Raw genomic sequence first — 18,600 nt, forward strand, 5'->3', positions numbered from 1 at the left:
CTCCCCTTACGCTGCCCTATAAGAGCTCGGTCCTGTGGCTTCTCAGAGTCTTTGCTAGCCATCCACCATGGAGGGTGGGTGAAAGACCCGAGCTAACATGGGGTTAGCTCGTTAAATTACAATGAAGCCTCGTGCAGTTTGCATCAATCTCTCGAATCTGCCTGGTGATTGGGGTGACAGAGGTCGTGGCCTGGGACCCCGGATACCTGAGTTTTCCGGGGGTCTAACAGTCCAACAGATGAAGTAGCACACAAAGGAATCTGTTCATACAACACTATTTCCAGCCTTGAGAACAAACAGTGTCCTGGCTGTTGCTATGTAGACGGAACCTTAAAACATGCTAAGCAGATTGCAGGCACAGAAGGACAAGTGCTGTGGGATTGGCTCATCTGAAATGTCCCCCAAAAGCCCATAGACCAGAAACAGAGCAGTGGCTGCAGACAGAAGATCTGGGGAGAAACTGCTGAGGGGTCCTTGGTCTCATTTTGGGGTGATAGAGGACCTTAGAAACAGAGAGGGGTGATGCCTGCATTCGGCTGTGAATACCACCCAGGGCTGCCGTGCTTAGACACCCCGAAGTGGCAAAGATGAGGGGTTTATGACATGTAAGCTTTATGAAAATTTTAAAAGAGAACATAAAAGTAAAGTCCCGGGCTGGAGAGACGGCTCAGAGGTTAAGAGCACCGACTGCTCTTCCAGAGGTCCTAAGTTCAATTCCCAGCAACCACATGGTGACTCACAGCCATATATAATGAGACCTGGTGCCCTCTTCTGATGTACAGATATACATGGAAGCATAATGTTGTATACATAATAAATAAATAAAAGTCTTTTAAAAAATTTACTGAAAAAAAAAAGTAAAGTCCCTACACTGTCCTTGTATTTTCCATAAGGAAACAGGACAAGCTGGAGAGCAGCATGGGTCACAGAACTCACTTTGCTTCCGGCCCATCAGCAGGAAATTAGCAGCACAATTGGACTGTTGCAGATCAGATATCGAATCGAAGTGCTCCCGAGTCCCAAGGCCAGGCACGTGGCTCTTAAGTGAGGAGCCTAAGACATCAACTCAAACTGCTCAAATCCAATTCCATGCTCTCTGAGCTGAGACGTCAGTGGGGCTAGCTGGCTGTGAGTCCACTACAGCACCCAACCTTTCAAAAACAAAACCTCGTGTTTCCCCCTGCAGACCTGTGGCTGTCCTACCCTCCTCAGGACACAAAAAAGCAGCTGGAAAAACAGCAAACTAGCCAGGAGGTGAAGAAACTCATGGCATGCTTCGCCTTTCCATCTGCTGCCACTTGGCTCTTGTTAGACCCTCAGAAAGCTGAGGCTTCCAGAATCTTAGTCCAGGACGGCGGCCACCCCAAACACAGAATGGAGGCGAAAGCTTGATGCAAACTGCATGAGGCTTTATTGTAGTTTTACGAGCTAACCCCATGTTAGCTCGGGTCTTTCACCCACCCGCCATGGCAGACGGCTAAAAAAAGACGGCTCCTTGGGTCTCCCAAAAGATCTTATAGGGCAGCGTAAGGGGAGTGTCTAGGGGTACGCACAGGCTCACGATTGGTGTGCTTCCAGGCTTGGAGGGCTTGCCCTGTGTTGATTGGTCAACTGGTTGTTATGGCTCATAGGCCCTCCCAGGGTGGTTGCTATGCTCTCTACGTCATTGCTGTGCGCTTGTCCGTAAAGCACACCCAGAGCCATAAAGCATAGCGCCACCAGCTAACTTCTGATTGGTTCCTTGTCACGAGACAGGCATCTGACTTTTTAGTGACTAAGGTTCCTTGTCACGAGACAGGCATCTGACCTCTAAGTGACCAAGGCAGGTTTATGGCAAGCATGTGTTCGGCTGTTATGGCTGCCAAAAGGGAAGCCGGTTCCTTCATTCCCCCATTTTCTTTTTTGTAAATTCCAATCATGGAATTGCTGTCTCTCTAGCATCCCCATCAGGGAGTGATAGATACTGGCATCCCCATGTAAGGGAGTTCCTTTTGACTTAGCATTTTAACCAGGGAAAATGGGCGGCGAAATTTCTTTCTAAACTGCTTCCTGCTGACATTGGGACGAAGTTAGGGACCCCAGAAGGTTGAAATGCTAGTCAAAAGCAAAAAGGAATTTAGGCAATGGGGAATTCATCAGGGGCTTCTGGTTAGCAGACACTGTTGTAGAGACAGGGGGTGTCCATATCAGCTGGACTGGTTCACATCCACAGCAAGTCCAGGGCTCGCAGTCTACTTAGAACAGCCTGTAGTTAGCAACTGATACTCAGATGTCAGCCAGAAGCAGAAATCTGTTTAAGACATGTTTAAACTAGGAACAGAGGTTAAAACTTATTTACTGAAGCCCACAGTGTAGAAAAAGCAGATATCTGGATAGCTGTTTAAACAGCAGGAACATATTTATAACTTTGAGTACTAGCAAAAACTATAGATTTGGGCTATAAGCATGTACATTTCTCTTCTGTCCAGAGAGCCAGGTATGGATTGGACAGAGGTGCCTTTGGCCTGATGAAAAGCCCTTTAAGTTTGTACTTAGATGACAACCAAAATAAACTTAAAAACTTTGAACTTGTGCCTGAACAGTAGATAGTCACTATTTTATCAGCTAACATACTGACTAGTTTATAGTGGATCTGACTGCCTGATGCTGTCAAGCTGACAACCAGTAATATTTCAGAGATCTGAGAAGGGTATATTTTGTCCGAATCTACTAAAAAGTGACAGAAGCCAGTTAGAAGCCAGTCCATACAGTTAGCCATACCCAAGTTTCTCCATTACCATTGGAGGCAGCTGTCTCAAAGAACAGCAATCTTCGCCAGGCCTATACTGTGAGAGTTTTTTCCTCTCTGTGGAAGAGGGACATAGAAAAGACTGACCTTGTTTTGTCTAGGCAAAGGGGTGCAATCAATTTTCCAGTGTCCAGCAGCTTTGTCCACAGTCTCGGCTAGGTTCTGGCAGGCGGCAGGTATCACATCTGAGCATCTTGCTCACTGGTCCAGGTGCAGGAACTGGGTTGCCTCATAATCTTCTTTGGAGACTTTGGGTCACTGTCCGGATCTGGCAGTCTGTCTGACATTATAAACTTTAAAGATAATGAAGAGTAAAAACAAAACTTTCAAAGAACACTAGCCCCTGCCCTAGGGCCCTCTTCTCTGTAGGTAATCACACCCGGAACTTTCTTAAAAAAAAAAAAAAAAAAAAAAAAACAGTTCCCAGAATAACTACCCGAGGTTCTGATGACCTCTATGGAATGTTTCAACGCCCTAAGTGTGCCTCAGGTGTATGATTCATGTGACACATGGTTTATGGTTTAACTGAAGAATACTGTATGACTCTGATATTTCCCCATTCTTTTGTGGTTTTTTTGCCTTTATAAGCCTGTTACAAATTCAGACCGGGGTCGAACTCCTCTACCCCTGTGTGGTGTATGGGTTTCGACCCCAGCATGCTGGTCTGAGATCTCGTTCCGTTTCACTCTCAATAAACTTCCTCGTGTGATTGCAGCAAGTCTGGTCTTGGTGCCTACTGGGTGCGCGCCTTTCCCGAGGCTTGAGTGAGGGGTCTCCCTTCGGGGGTCTTTCATTTGGGGGCTCGCCCGGGATTTGCGCGACCACCCAGGGGTCCTAGACCCACTTGGAGGTAAGGATTTTCATTCCTCGTTGTTCTGTTGTGATTCTGTGTTTGTGGATTGTTCAGAGATCTGGTGCGATCGCAGTTCTGGTTTTTGCAAACGCTCTAATCGAGTCTGCTCCTCCAGAGGGGGGAGCAGAGTGGACGGGGATAGACGTATCCGGGTGTCCACCGTTTGTTCGCCCTGGGAGACGTCCCAGGAGGACAGGGGAAGGACCAGGGACGCCTGGTGGACCCCCACGAGGAAAGTCAGGGGATTAGTTTCCTCCTTGACAATCTGTAGACCGTCTGACTCTTTTCAGGATTTCTGGTCGACTCAAGGTCGGCGATTTTGTCTCTCTGTTTTGTTGTCTTTGTGATTGTTCTTTTTGTGAAGTGTGATAGAACCAGGAATGGGACAGACCGTGACGACCCCGCTAACACTGACCCTGGACCATTGGACGGACGTTAAGACGAGGGCTCATAATCTTTCTGTTGAAGTCAGAAAAGGGCCATGGCAGACTTTCTGCTCCTCTGAGTGGCCGAGTTTTGGCGTAGGATGGCCTCCGGAGGGAACTTTTAACCTGTCTCTCATTTCCGCTGTCAAGCGAATTATCTTTCAGGCCTCAGGGGGACACCCTGATCAGGTTCCATACATTATCGTATGGGAGGACCTGGTCCAAAATCCGACACCCTGGGTGAGACCCTGGACGACAGGGGCAGAAACGGTGACGGTGGCCGTGGCCGCCAAACCGAAAGTACCCCCTCCAGATAAACCGGTACCTGCTCCATCGGCCCCTACGAAGATTTATCCTGAAATTGATGATGGTTCCCTTCTCCTCGACTACCCTCCACCCCCGTATCCTCAACCAGCTTCCCACGCACGTCCCCCACAGGTGTCGCCCCCCGCCGACTCCCGGACGGCCTCTGAAACAGGACCGGCGGCCGGAACCCGAAGCCGCCGGGGTCGTAGCCCAGGGGGAGAAGGCGCGGGGTTTGACTCTGCTACTGCCCTACCTTTACGAGCTTATGGACCCGCCCCGGCTCCGGGAGAACTGGTCCCGCTACAGTACTGGCCGTTCTCATCAGCCGATATGTATAACTGGAAAACTAACCACTCCTCTTTTTCAGAGAATCCCTCAGGCCTGACGGGGCTTCTTGAGTCCCTAATGTTTTCTCATCAGCCCACCTGGGATGATTGCCAGCAGCTTTTGCAAGTCCTTTTTACCACGGAAGAGAGGGAGAGAATCCTCCTAGAAGCTAGAAAAAATGTTCCGGGACCAGATGGAGCCCCCACCAACCTCCCTAACCTTATAGATGCAGCTTTTCCCTTGATCCGCCCTGACTGGGATTATAACTCTGCAGAAGGTAGGGAGCGTCTCACGGTCTACCGCCGGGCTCTAGTGGCAGGTCTCAAGGGAGCTGCAAGGCGACCCACGAATTTGGCTAAGGTAAGGGAGGTCCTACAAGGTCCGGTGGAGCCACCCTCTGTCTTTTTAGAGCGCTTAATGGAGGCTTACAGGAGATATACTCCATTTGATCCCTCCTCAGAGGGACAGCGGGCGGCTGTAGCTATGGCTTTTATAGGACAATCAGCCCCTGATATCAAGAAGAAGTTACAAAGATTAGAGGGGCTCCAAGATTATACTTTACAGGATTTAGTGAAGGAAGCAGAGAAAGTGTATCATAAGAGGGAGACTGAGGAAGAGAAGCAGGAGAGAGAAAAAAGAGAGACGGAAGAAAGGGAGAAACGGCGTGACCGCCGCCAAGAGAAGAATCTGACTAGGATTTTGGCCGCAGTAGTAGGTGAAGAAAGGGTAGAGAAAAGACAGTTAGGGCACCTGGGCAACAAAGCAAATAGACCCGTGGGCGGACAGAGACCACGACTTGAAAAGGACCAATGCGCATACTGCAAAGAGAAAGGACATTGGGCCAGAGAATGCCCCAAAAAGAAACAGAAGGGCCCTAAGGTACTGGCCCTTGAAGAAGATTAGGGGAGTCGGGGCTCGGTCCCCCTCCCCGAGCCCAGGGTAACTCTCTCTGTGGAGGGGAACCCCGTTGACTTCTTAGTGGACACTGGGGCTGAACACTCGGTCTTGACTGAACCATTAGGACAATTAGGATCAAGAAGGACTCTGGTCACAGGAGCCACTGGTAGTAAACTTTATCCCTGGACAACAAAAAGAAGTTTAAAAATAGGAAAAAGCCAAGTGACTCACTCTTTCCTTGTAATCCCTGAGTGCCCTGCACCGCTTCTGGGCAGGGACTTGCTGACTAAACTAAAGGCTCAGGTCCAGTTCACCTCGACAGGGCCGGAAGTCACCTGGGGGGAGACACCTATAGCATGTTTAGTCCTAAATCTAGAAGAAGAATATCGCCTCCATGAACCCAAGATTGAGAATTTGCCCTCTAAGGAATGGTTGGTAGCTTTTCCAGGAGTTTGGGCAGAGCAAGCGGGAATGGGACTGGCTAAGCGGGTACCGCCAGTGGTGGTCGAATTAAAAGCAGCTGCTACCCCCATCTCAGTCAGGCAGTACCCCATGACTCAGGAGGCTAAAGAAGGCATTCGACCACACATCCAGAGGCTGTTACAACAAGGTATACTGATTCATTGCCAGTCCCCCTGGAATACTCCCCTCTTGCCGGTACGTAAGCCTGGAACTAATGACTATCGACCTGTCCAGGACTTGAGAGAGGTCAACAAGCGGGTACTGGACATCCACCCGACAGTGCCCAATCCCTACAATTTGCTAAGTTCCCTGCCACCGGAGCGGTCCTGGTACACTGTTCTGGATTTAAAAGATGCTTTTTTCTGCCTCAGACTACATCCAAGTAGCCAACTCCTGTTTGCCTTCGAATGGCGGGACCCCGACGGAGGACACACCGGTCAGCTGACCTGGACCAGGCTTCCACAGGGATTTAAGAACTCGCCAACTCTCTTCGATGAAGCGCTCCACCGTGACCTTGCGCCCTTCAGGGCACGAAACCCCCAAATCTCTCTCTTACAGTATGTAGATGATTTGCTGCTTGCAGCCTCGACCTGGGAACTGTGCCTTAATGGGACCAAAGAGCTTCTAAAAGAATTGGGTGAGTTGGGGTACCGGGTGTCCGCAAAAAAGGCCCAATTATGCTGTCCAGAAGTTACCTACCTGGGATACACCCTCCGAGAAGGGAAGCGGTGGCTCACTGAAGCCCGAAAGAAAACTGTGATGCAGATCCCGACCCCCACCACTCCACGACAAGTACGTGAGTTTCTGGGAACGGCGGGCTTTTGTAGACTCTGGATACCAGGATTCGCCACTTTGGCGGCCCCTTTGTACCCTCTGACTAAAGACAAAGTCCCATTTACATGGAAAGAAGAACATCAGAAAGCCTTTGAAAAAATAAAGGCTGCCCTGCTCACAGCCCCTGCTTTGACTCTGCCAGACTTGACCAAAACTTTCACCTTATACGTTGATGAACGGGCTGGAATAGCTCGGGGAGTCCTGACTCAGGCCCTGGGTCCTTGGAAGCGGCCGGTGGCTTACTTGTCAAAGAAACTAGACCCGGTAGCCAGCGGTTGGCCCTCTTGTCTGAAAGCCATTGCCGCAGTAGCCTTGCTTGTCAAAGATGCTGACAAGCTGACCCTGGGTCAACATGTGACTATAATCGCCCCTCATGCCTTAGAGAGTATTGTACGGCAGCCCCCCGACCGCTGGATGACAAACTCTCGAATGACTCATTACCAGAGCTTGTTACTAACTGATCGAATAACTTTTGCTCCCCCTGCTATCCTCAACCCTGCCACCCTACTCCCTGAAGCAGATGACTCTACTCCTGTGCATCGATGCGCTGATATCCTGGCGGAGGAGACTGGAGTCAGAACGGACCTGACTGATCAACCTTGGCCAGGTGTGCCTAGCTGGTATACGGATGGCAGCAGCTTCGTGGTGGAAGGAAAAAGAAAAGCAGGAGCAGCGGTGGTAGATGGGAAACAGGTGCTGTGGGCCAGCAGCCTCCCAGAGGGGACGTCTGCTCAAAAAGCCGAACTTTTGGCACTAATTCAAGCTCTGCGCCTGGCAGAAGGTAAGGCTGTCAACATCTATACTGATAGCCGCTACGCCTTTGCTACCGCCCACATTCATGGAGCTATCTATAGGCAGAGGGGCCTACTCACATCGGCAGGGAAAGACATTAAAAACAAAGAAGAAATCCTGGCTCTTCTAGAAGCCATACACCTACCCAAGAAATTGGCCATTGTCCATTGTCCAGGACATCAAAAGGGGACTGACCCAGTTACACGGGGAAACCAGATGGCAGATCAGACAGCCAAGCAAGCTGCCCATGGAACTACGGTGCTAATAGAAGAAATCAGAAATCACCCACCAGAGCCCCCGGAGCACACACATAAAGGCTGTGCCTTGACTGAAGATGGGCAAATTGTCTTACCAGCTAAAGAAGGGCAGGACTATGTAAAAAGGTTACATCAACTAACTCACCTCGGAACTGAAAAACTTAAACAACTAATTAAAAGTTCCAAATACTGTGTTCAAGACCTACACACCACAACAAAACAGGTAGTGGAGGCATGCCAAGCCTGTACTATGACCAATGCGGCCCGACCGTTCAAGGAGCCTGGAAAAAGAATGAGGGGAGACCGACCAGGAGTCTATTGGGAAGTAGACTTTACTGAAGTTAAGCCAGGAAAATATGGTAATAAATATCTTCTAGTTTTTATAGACACTTTTTCAGGATGGGTGGAAGCCTTTCCCACAAAATCTGAAACTGCTCAGATGGTGACCAAGAAGATACTAGAAGAAATTCTGCCCAGATTCGGGATTCCCAAGGTAATCGGGTCTGATAACGGCCCAGCTTTTGTTGCTCAGGTAAGTCAAGAATTGGCCACTCAACTGGGGATTAATTGGAAATTACATTGTGCTTACAGACCCCAGAGCTCAGGACAGGTAGAAAGAATGAATAGAACTCTAAAAGAGACCCTTACTAAATTAGCTATTGAGACCGGCGGCAAGGACTGGGTGACCCTCCTCCCCTTTGCACTACTTAGAGTCCGAAACTCGCCCGGGCGTTTCGGCCTCACCCCTTATGAAATCCTACATGGGGGACCGCCCCCCTTAACGGAGTCGTGCGGGATATTGGATCCTAGCACTTACTCCCCCTCCTCTTCTGCTTTATTTACTCACTTAAAGGCCTTAGAAGTTATTAAAACACAGATCTGGAGTCGAATTAAAGAAGCCTACGCTCCAGGAACCATCACGGTGCCCCACGGGTTCCAGGTCGGAGACTCAGTCCTGGTCAGACGACATCGCGCTGGCACGCTTGAGCCCCGGTGGAAGGGACCCTACCTGGTGCTGTTGACTACCCCCTCAGCAGTCAAGGTCGACGGGATTGCTGCCTGGGTCCATGCTTCCCATGTCAAGAAGACATCCAGTCAGGGCAAGAATAACCATGAAGAAAATTGGACAGTGGCAACCAGTGACAATCCTCTTAAGCTGCGCCTTCGCCGTAGCCCCAACCTTGGGTAATAACCCCCATGCCCCCCAAAAACTAACCTGGGAAGTGCTTAACGAAGAGGGCGACGTCGTATGGTCAACAACCGCAGTGCACCCCCTTTGGACTTGGTGGCCTGATCTTGCACCCGATGTCTGTAAGTTAGCAGCCGGCTCTATGGCTTGGGATCTTTCCAGTTACACTGACTTAGAAAAGCCACCCCCAGAAGAACAGTGTGTCCCTCATGGCATAGGGAGCACATTGGGGTGTTCAGGACAGTTTTTCCGAGCCAACCTACAGGCAGCAGACTTCTATGTCTGCCCCGGGCAGGGACAATCCAGAGAAATGAAGAGACGGTGGGGAGGAGCTGCAGACTATTTTTGTAATAAATGGGGATGTGAGACTACAGGAGAGGCCTACTGGAACCCTTCCTCCTCTTGGGATCTAATTATGGTTAAGAAGGGTCGTAAGCCAGAAGAGCCAGAAAAAGGAGAAAGAGATCCCTCCAAATACCCAGCTTATAGGACTGGGTGTGCCTCTGGAAGCTCGGATGGCCCTCAGGGGCCTTGCAAAAACAATTATTGTAACCCCTTAAATATCAGCTTTACCCCACAGGGAAAACAGGATCGTCAATGGGTAAGAGGAAATCGGTGGGGATGGAGAGTCTACACTGGCAGCGGGGACCCTGGATTCGTTTTTGTCATTAAGATAAAAATAGAAAGTCCACCCACACGACCCGTAGGCCCCAATTCGGTGCTTGATAACCCCATACCCAGGCCTGAGAGGCCTCCTCCTCCCACCCTGTCACCAAAGGAAGGCTCATATTCTCTCTGGACTGCACCCCCACGTGTCCCTATGGGGACTGAGGACCTTCTGTTCAATCTGCTTGATAGTGCATTTGTTGTTTTAAATCGCACTAACCCTGCTGCTACTCAGTCCTGCTGGCTGTGTTTTACTTCCAATCCCCCTTATTATGAAGGAATAGCTCAGCTACGTAGCTATAATGTTACTTCTGATCACTCACATTGCCCCTGGGGAAGCCAACGAAAATTAACCCTGTCTGCAGTGTCAGGAACTGGACTGTGTATAGGAAAAGTACCTACCAGGCATCAGCCCCTCTGTAATGTAACTATCTCCAACCTGACAACTGGCCCAGATAAATACTTAGTACCCCCTCTCGATACCTGGTGGGCTTGTGGTACCGGCTTGACCCCTTGCCTCCATACTTCACTTTTTGACAATACTAAAGACTTTTGTATTTTAGTCCAATTGGTACCTAGGGTCATTTATCATGATGATGCCTCGTTTATAGATGAATTTGACCACCGTGCTCGCTACAAGAGAGAACCTATAACCTTGACCTTAGCTGTTTTGTTAGGACTCGGAGTGGCGGCAGGAATTGGAACAGGAGCAGCTGCCCTCATCCAACAGCCCTATTACTATAATGAACTCAGAGCAGCTATGGATGCGGACTTGGGAGCCTTAGAACAGTCCATAACCAAACTGGAAGAGTCATTGACTTCATTATCAGAGGTAGTATTACAGAACAGGAGGGGATTAGACCTGTGCTGCCCTAAAAGAAGAATGTTGCTTTTATGCAGATCATTCTGGTGTCATAAGAGACTCTATGGCAAAGCTCAGAGATAGACTAGAAACCAGAAAAAAAGAAAGAGAAACACACCAGGGATGGTATGAAAATTGGTTTAACCGGTCACCCTGGTTCTCTACGCTAGTCTCCACTTTGGTCGGGCCTTTACTCATATTGTTGCTAATCCTGACCTTTGGGCCGTGCATCCTCAATAAACTAGTAGCCTTTGTAAAAGAAAGAGTGAGCGCTGTGCAGGTAATGGTCCTAAGACAACAATATCAGGTATTACAAGAAGCTGAGGGATCGCTCTAAGATTAGAGCTTTTACAAAAAGAAAAAGGAGGGAATGAAGAGTAAAAACAAAACTTTCAAAGAACACTAGCCCCTGCCCTAGGGCCCTCTTCTCTGTAGGTAATCACACCCGGAACTTTCTTAAAAAAAAAAAAAAAAAAAAAAAAACAGTTCCCAGAATAACTACCCGAGGTTCTGATGACCTCTATGGAATGTTTCAACGCCCTAAGTGTGCCTCAGGTGTATGATTCATGTGACACATGGTTTATGGTTTAACTGAAGAATACTGTATGACTCTGATATTTCCCCATTCTTTTGTGGTTTTTTTGCCTTTATAAGCCTGTTACAAATTCAGACCGGGGTCGAACTCCTCTACCCCTGTGTGGTGTATGGGTTTCGACCCCAGCATGCTGGTCTGAGATCTCGTTCCGTTTCACTCTCAATAAACTTCCTCGTGTGATTGCAGCAAGTCTGGTCTTGGTGCCTACTGGGTGCGCGCCTTTCCCGAGGCTTGAGTGAGGGGTCTCCCTTCGGGGGTCTTTCACTCTCAAGAGAAGCCTTGGTTATGAGCACTGTCACCAAGTTACAGTCCCACCCCACCCCCACCCCTCGACAGGATCATCTATGTAAAACAAAACCAAACACGAACAAAAGGCCCATAGCACATGAGGGCTATCACACAAATCTTCGAGGACTGGGTTTCCTCACGTGTCTCAATAGGGCTCACTCACATTACCAACCTGCCCCACTATCTCTGGATTCCTATGCCACCAAAACAAAGCTGCAGCCTGAATTCTATGGCATGGCCAGGCTCTCTCAGAACAAGAGTGAGGTCTCTCCTACCCACTCTGCCCTGGCATTTCCCTATCCACAAAGAAAAGCGACGAGAAGACAAAGCTCACATAGTGACAGGGTCACCCCGGCCTGGGGTTTCTCTTCTTCTCTCATAACTTCAAGTCACAAGACAAAGGAGTCATACCAAGAGCATTTGTATGTCGTGACCCAAAGTGGAACTGCCTTGACAATGCAAGAAAGGCCACCACTGTGTGTCCACAGGAGGTCAAAGTGACTCCTAGGGTGAGATCCATAGACAGGACAGACTGCCCACCCAGAGTCCAATATCAGCTCCTACACACAGGAGTTGTAAACATCTCCACAGAGCATGGAAACAGCAAGCTGCAGGCAGTTGCAGACCTCCTGAACTGTGAAATAAATAAATGCACTTTGCCGATACACAAAGAAAGTGTTTTAAAAGTTAAATTTGTTTACTGTGCTCATCCACTCTCATACCTGGGCTACAGCACACATGAGGAGATCTGAAGACAACTTGTAAGGGTCGACTTACTCCTTCACCACATCAGGGCTCAAACCTATTTGTCAGACTTGGTGGCAAGCGTCTCTACCCACCCAACCATCTTACTGGCCCTCTTTATTTCCCAGTTCATCAGCACATGACCAAAAAATCATTCCATGGACTGGAGAGACGGCCTAACTGCTAAAAGCTCTGTTCGCTCTTCCAGAGGTCCTGAGTTCAATTCCCAGCAATCACATGATAGCTCACAGAGCTCTAAAATAGGATATGATGCCCTCTTCTGGCATGCAAGTGTATATGCATAAAATACATAAATAAATAAATCCTCAAAAAAGTAGATATTTTCAGCAATAGCTGAAACTAAAAGATTTTAAAATGATTTTCACATTCAAAACACAGATTTAAAAGTTTGTGAATAAAAATTATGAACATATTAAATCTTTTGAGTTTAGAATTGAAGGAAATTAAAGACTTAAATCCAGGGCGTGGGGACATAGCTCAGCAGTATGGTACATCCCCAGCTGTGAGAGGACCTGAGTCCTAGACCATCCTTAATGTTTCTTGTTTGGCTACCCCTGCATTTGGATCTGAGTTCTAGGCTATCTTTAGTGTTTCTTGTTTGGTTCCTCCTGTAATTTCTGTTTCTTTATGGTTTCCAGTTTTGTCTGCTCAGATTCTTCTTAAAAAAAAAAAAAAAAAAAAAAAAAGTCAATGTTGCTCCAAAGGGAAAATCCCCAAAGCTGGTGTCACGATGATGCCTCTGATGAAAAGAAAAGGAGCCAAGCCACCCCCATCTTCCTCAGCTCACCTCAGCTTCCAGTCTGGGCCCATTCTGGTGGTCTATTACACTAGGCCTGCCTACCTGCTCCATACCTCTCCCTCTCTTAGCTGTCTCCACCACTTGCAGATGAGTTCAAGGCAGGACACAGTGACTGAAAAGCTGAGTCAGAACCTGCAAGAAGAAATGCACATCTCACAGGCCAGCAAAGGCCAAAGTGCGGTCCCCTGGCAGGAGCAGCCTTGTTCCTCACAGAGAAGTCCTTCACGCTAGCAACATCCACCACCCATCTCTGTAGCTGAGAAAGTATGTGGGCTAGGAGGTGTTGAAGGGACTCTGGGGGCAGCCACAGGAGAGCTCTGAAGGGTCAGAGCTTGGACCCCACAGCAGGACCCCTATGGCCTGACTGTCCTACAGCTGATGTTCCAGCTGGCTGAGTCCACATGGAGCACCCAGGGATGGCTTTTCTCCTATCATTCCACCATCCAGAGAACAGCGAAGTCATTTGGTTCTGTCAGTAGGCATTATTTCCTGTTGATCCCAATACAGCAGAACTTGTCCTGAGCATTTTCTTGGGTCTGATATGTCATGTTCATAGCTTCATATTAATCAGGCACTAGAAGCAAGATGAATATGCCATACTGAAAAAAGGTACCACCATGTGGTAGAGTGTAGATAAGAATATGGGCTGATTTAAGATGTAAGAGCTAGTTAGTAACAAGACTAAGCTAATGGCCAAACATTAACAATTAATAAGTAAGTAAGTCTCTGTGTGGTTATTTGGGGACCAGCAGTCCTGACCAAAAAAAAAAAAACTCAGCCTACAGTCTGTTGAAAATGCCCAGTTCACCAGGCTTGCCTGAGTGCTAAGGCTTTTAGACTAAAGGGGGAGAAGTGAAAAACAAAGAACCAAACAACTGGAACTAGAGGGAGTGTACAGGGTGATGGAAGAGGAGCAGTTGGGTCTGAGTATGGGAAGATGAAGAAGGAACAGAAAAGAGCAGTACACAGGCCACGAAGACATAGAAAGTGCAGGAGCCTCAGTCCCCAGTCCCTAAGGCTGGGAGGGTGTGTGCAATCCAGGCTGAAGCCCTGCTGCATAGGAGGAAGAGTCAAGGGGCAAACACATCCAAAGAGATCCCTAGGCTGGGACAGAGCCAGATTCTCATGTGTCTTGTTCTCAAGTCTTGTCTGAAAAGGACAGCCAGAGCAGGGCAACTGCCCAGGGGCTGGACCCAGGTTCCTGCATAAAAAGATGTTCAGAAGGGCAGTATACCAAAAGGAGAGGAGACACTGGGGGACACCAAGGAAAGGGGACACAGAGGACAAAGTGACACCAGAGAGAAGGTCATTGCCAAGAGTAGACTGGTCCCAGGGAAAGAGTACCACCAAGAACAGCTGATAACCCTGCTGCTTTCTGTGCCTTGTCCCCAGCACAGTGGCAAGGTCCCAACTCCTTACTGCAATCCCAGAGCCTTTATGACAAGGCAGGACACAGCACCAACACATGGATTATAAGCCATCCAGACAGATGTTGAAGGGCCACCAAATCCTACTGTACACACACACACACACACACACACACACACACACACACACACACACACACCATGCCTGTGCAGAAGCCTAGCCCTATATCTCCTGTTACAACCCCAGACATGTTGCATATGTCATGAGCATGAAACATGCATGGCTCAAGAGAGAGTCCAAGAGGTGTGAACAAGATGCTTGCTGCCTGCTGTGGTGGGCTCGCCTGCAAGGAGTCACAGATGTAGTCTGGGGCATTCACAGCAATCCAGGGAACCATCTGCTGTTCCACCACACTGGCCAGAAGAAGACATCAGAGAACCAATATGTAGCTCAGCCTGGACCATCAGTGGATACAGACTAAGTGACAGAGTAGACAGAGATCCCAAGCAAGGAAACACACAGACTGGGGTAAGTCCTGCGCAGAGAGTGCTGCCAGCTCAGAAGCAGGTCTTTGCGCACATATTTAATTTCAGAGATGGGTCCAGGAAGCACAAGAGGAGCTGGAAGCGAGGTCAGTTCCCCTGATTTGAAACCTCTTGCAGCCCTGTGATGATTCCGTCTGATATCCATCCACAAATGGATGGAGTAGCATATGTAGGCATCAGCCTTGGCAGTTCAGGTAAGCCATGGGCCCTGACTAGCATCTTTGGACCTTGAGAGGAGCCCTAGGGGCCTTCAGAAGGGATGGGCAGGCAAGGTCCTGGGAGCATCACACACTGTGAGTGGGGTTGCACGCGTGCAGGACCCACTCCTGACCTGCTCTCACCTGCCTTTTGAGGGAGGATTGGCAGCAGCTCCGTTGCTGGGCTTCAGACAGAAGGGCTCTGAGCCACAGGCCTGCAGGAGTCAGGGTGGGTTGGACACTGGTCTTGAAAGGAAGCAAGGATAGCACTTGGGCTCCAATTTACACACTTTCAAGAAAAATGGACACTGGGGTAGGTGGCTATTGCAAACACACTCCCTGCCTCTACAGTGTGGCCGCTTTATCAATCGTAGCCTATGTTCAGGGTTATTAACAATGCTGCTATCTTCCTGTCTTCTTTACAAATAGGTGTTAGGCAAATAGCTGTTTTCCTCTGTTGGTGAATGATGAGGACCAGACACCACCACGGAGATGGCCGGCTGCCATGCTCTGAGGAGCCTTTGCATAAAGATAGCATCTAATGTACATTTGTGCCTAGATTCGCTGAAATCACATGGAGGCTGAATTCATTTTACTCACAATGCCATGGGAACAATCGCCAAAAAGGATCCTGTGAAGGCAGCATACATCATGCACTTCTTAAACTCCATTGCCAGCAAGTGACAGCAGCATCACCACTCAGTCACCGAGATTAAAAATTAGTCAGACGTGGAAAATGGAAACCGGGCTTCAGAAGGAGAAGGGATGGTTGCGCTGAATAATGCCCCCTCTTTTGCATAGTAAATAAATGATATATATTTCCTGGTGAAAAATATTTTCCAGGGCAGCTATGTCTGGGTGGTCTCATTGTCAGTTGACTGGCTAGGTAAGTATCCAAAATATGTTACATCATCCAGGTCAGATCCAGATTCGGCCACAAATGAGAAAGTGCCCTTGGAATTGGGATTTGGGGGACTGAATCTGGGGTCTTGGATGCAAAAGGCAAATGTTCTCCCACAGAGCTACATCCTCAGCCCCAGCAATATTCCTCCCAGGTGTCTCTGACTCCAAAAGTCGTGTGTGTGTGTGTGTGTGTGTGTGTGTGTGTGTGTGTGTGTAGTATTGGAGGTGGTGGCTGGGTGGGCTGTGTGTGTATAGGAGTAGGTGGCTGGCTCTGCTTCTCTTCCTGCTGCCTCTGAGCAGTTTGGCTGGATCCAGCCTACATTCATGTTTCTTCCTCCTCTTCTTTTTAAAAGATTTTTATTTCAATTTGTGTGTGTACATATGCAAGTATGTGTACATGAGTTCTGGTGCCCAGAGTCCAGAAAAGAGAATTAGAGCCCCCTTGAACTGAAGTTACAGATACCTGTAAGCTGTCTGATGTGAGTGCTGGGAAACCAAGCTCAGTCCTCTGCAAGAGTAGTGAGTGCTCTTAGCCACTAAGCCGTTTTTTTTCTTCTGTGACTTCTTATTCCTCTTACTTGGCCGCTCTGAGAAAGGACAGACAGTTCACAGGAGTGCCCAGACCCAACCAACACCAGAAGTACCCTGCCCATGCCCTCATCTTATAGCTCTTTCTGCAGATCACAAGGCCCTCAGCTTTCCACAGCCTCGTAGCCAGGAATTGTACCAACTCTTTGAATTCACTGTGTTCGCCTCCATACCCCTGGCTGGTGTAATCCCGGCCAAAGCAGCCTTGTTCTCACACCCCATGTACATCTATCAGGGTCTTCTCACACACACCCTTCCCAAGCCTGTGGGTTCTGCTGCTTCCTGCTCCCACTGCTCCAAACTGCCCCTCCTCTTCTGAGCACCCACTGTGAGCATTCTGTTCCCAGACCCCACACAGCAAGAACAAGCCAATGCAGACCTTGGCCTCTAGGTGGCCCCTGAGCTCCAAGCTAGAGAAAGTTGCTGATCGTTGGGCCACCTGACAGTCCCTCCTCTAGCATTCTAAACCGGATTCTCCATCTGGTGGCCACACCATTAAATCCATGGCCACTTCAGATTGTCAGCAAGCTTCTACGTGGTTACAGAGGCACACTCATGGGATCTTTGGGTACTCTCTGGGTGACAGAAGGTTGTGGAAGGCTTCATTGTGTTACGTGTACTTTAGGCTAACCGCTATGCCCAGTGTCCAGCAAATGCCAACTCCCAACACAATACCAGTGTCCCAGGCCTTAACAAGGCACAATCCTAACGATGAAAAGCGCCCATGAAAACCGCTGTGCTCAAGGCTGAAGGACAGTCATTTGTGTGTCGCCCTGCCCCATTATCCTTTTCCTGTTCTGTCCCTAGAAGACCTCAGGCAAACCACCTTCTTGCTTCGAGAACTCCCTCCCTTCTTGCTTCTTGCCTTCTGAAGGTATGAAGGCTCTTGGGAGAGGCAGTATGCTGCAGCATGCCCTCAGTCTTGTTCCCAGCAGTGCCTCTAGGATGGGGCTCTTGGGAGCTCACTGTGGTGCCTCATACAAGCTAGTGCTCGCTCTCGTGGGTGCCATTTTGTTTTCTAAAGTGACTCAACTTGCCTTCACACAGGCATAAACATTCATGTGTTTCCCAGGGCCTCTGACAGCCCCGCACTGGCCCATGGTGTGCCAGCGATCGATGGCCTGTCTCACCAGGAAGCTAGGTACATCTTTTACTAAAGGTGGCTTCCGAATGACAAATGGCTTTCTCACAAACATGAAACTGTTGATTGTATTTACAAACAGTTCATTTTTCACATGCTGCTGGTCCTGCCCCTCATGCTTGAGACTCCTCTACGTGATGCATGGGTGGCTATTACCAACATTGATTAAGGCTTCCTGTCCTCCTGCAACACCCGTCCCTCCATTTATCACAGACAGGTGCTCACACAGGCAGTGCATCTTACCCCCCCCACCCCCATACTTGGTGCTATCTGTTCTTCTGCTTTGTTGTTCTGTGTACCCCCCTGAATAAGGCACATGCCTCAGCTCTGACATCTTGATGTCTGCAGCAGTGGACAAACAAACCGCTAATTAAATTCTTTGGCTTCATCCAATCTTGGGCCTTCAAAGGCTCCTGCCTCTGCTCCTCATTCTGGAAAAATGTATGTGTAAATAAAGTGTCAGCGTGACAAGCAATCGAGCCAGGAATCCTGATATGTCGCCACTGAAGCAAGGCACCCAGCCTTTAGTGTCTGTTTTGGCCTTCTGCCCATGTGACCTGGAATAATTGGAAGAACAAAGGTTGATTTTGGCTCTCAGTTCCAAAGGTTTCACTCTATGGTCAGCTAGCCCATTGCTTTAGGGATCTGTAGGGGGGCAGGGCATGGTGAGAGCTCACCTGACAGCCAGGAGCAGCTGGGTCTCATTTGAAGGTACACTCCCAGTCACACATAGGCCTTGGCAGACGTTGCATA

The 18,600-nt window shown here is 48.9% G+C and overlaps 1 protein-coding gene across 1 annotated transcript; it reads left to right on the plus strand.

Annotated features, from left to right (window-relative positions):
• Window positions 1–3,201: 3,201 nt before the first annotated feature.
• On the plus strand, window positions 3,202–9,179 carry LOC107980386 (endogenous retrovirus group K member 113 Pol protein-like). The gene is given in 1 exon segment (XM_027403845.2): window positions 3,202–9,179. A coding segment is annotated over 1 exon segment (5,109 nt). The 5' UTR covers window positions 3,202–4,021; the 3' UTR covers window positions 9,131–9,179.
• The last annotated feature ends 9,421 nt before the right edge of the window (window positions 9,180–18,600 follow it).

The sequence above is a fragment of the Cricetulus griseus genome, chromosome 2 (assembly GCF_003668045.3).
Source record: "Cricetulus griseus strain 17A/GY chromosome 2, alternate assembly CriGri-PICRH-1.0, whole genome shotgun sequence".
In the NCBI taxonomy this organism is placed as follows: Eukaryota; Metazoa; Chordata; class Mammalia; order Rodentia; family Cricetidae; genus Cricetulus; species Cricetulus griseus.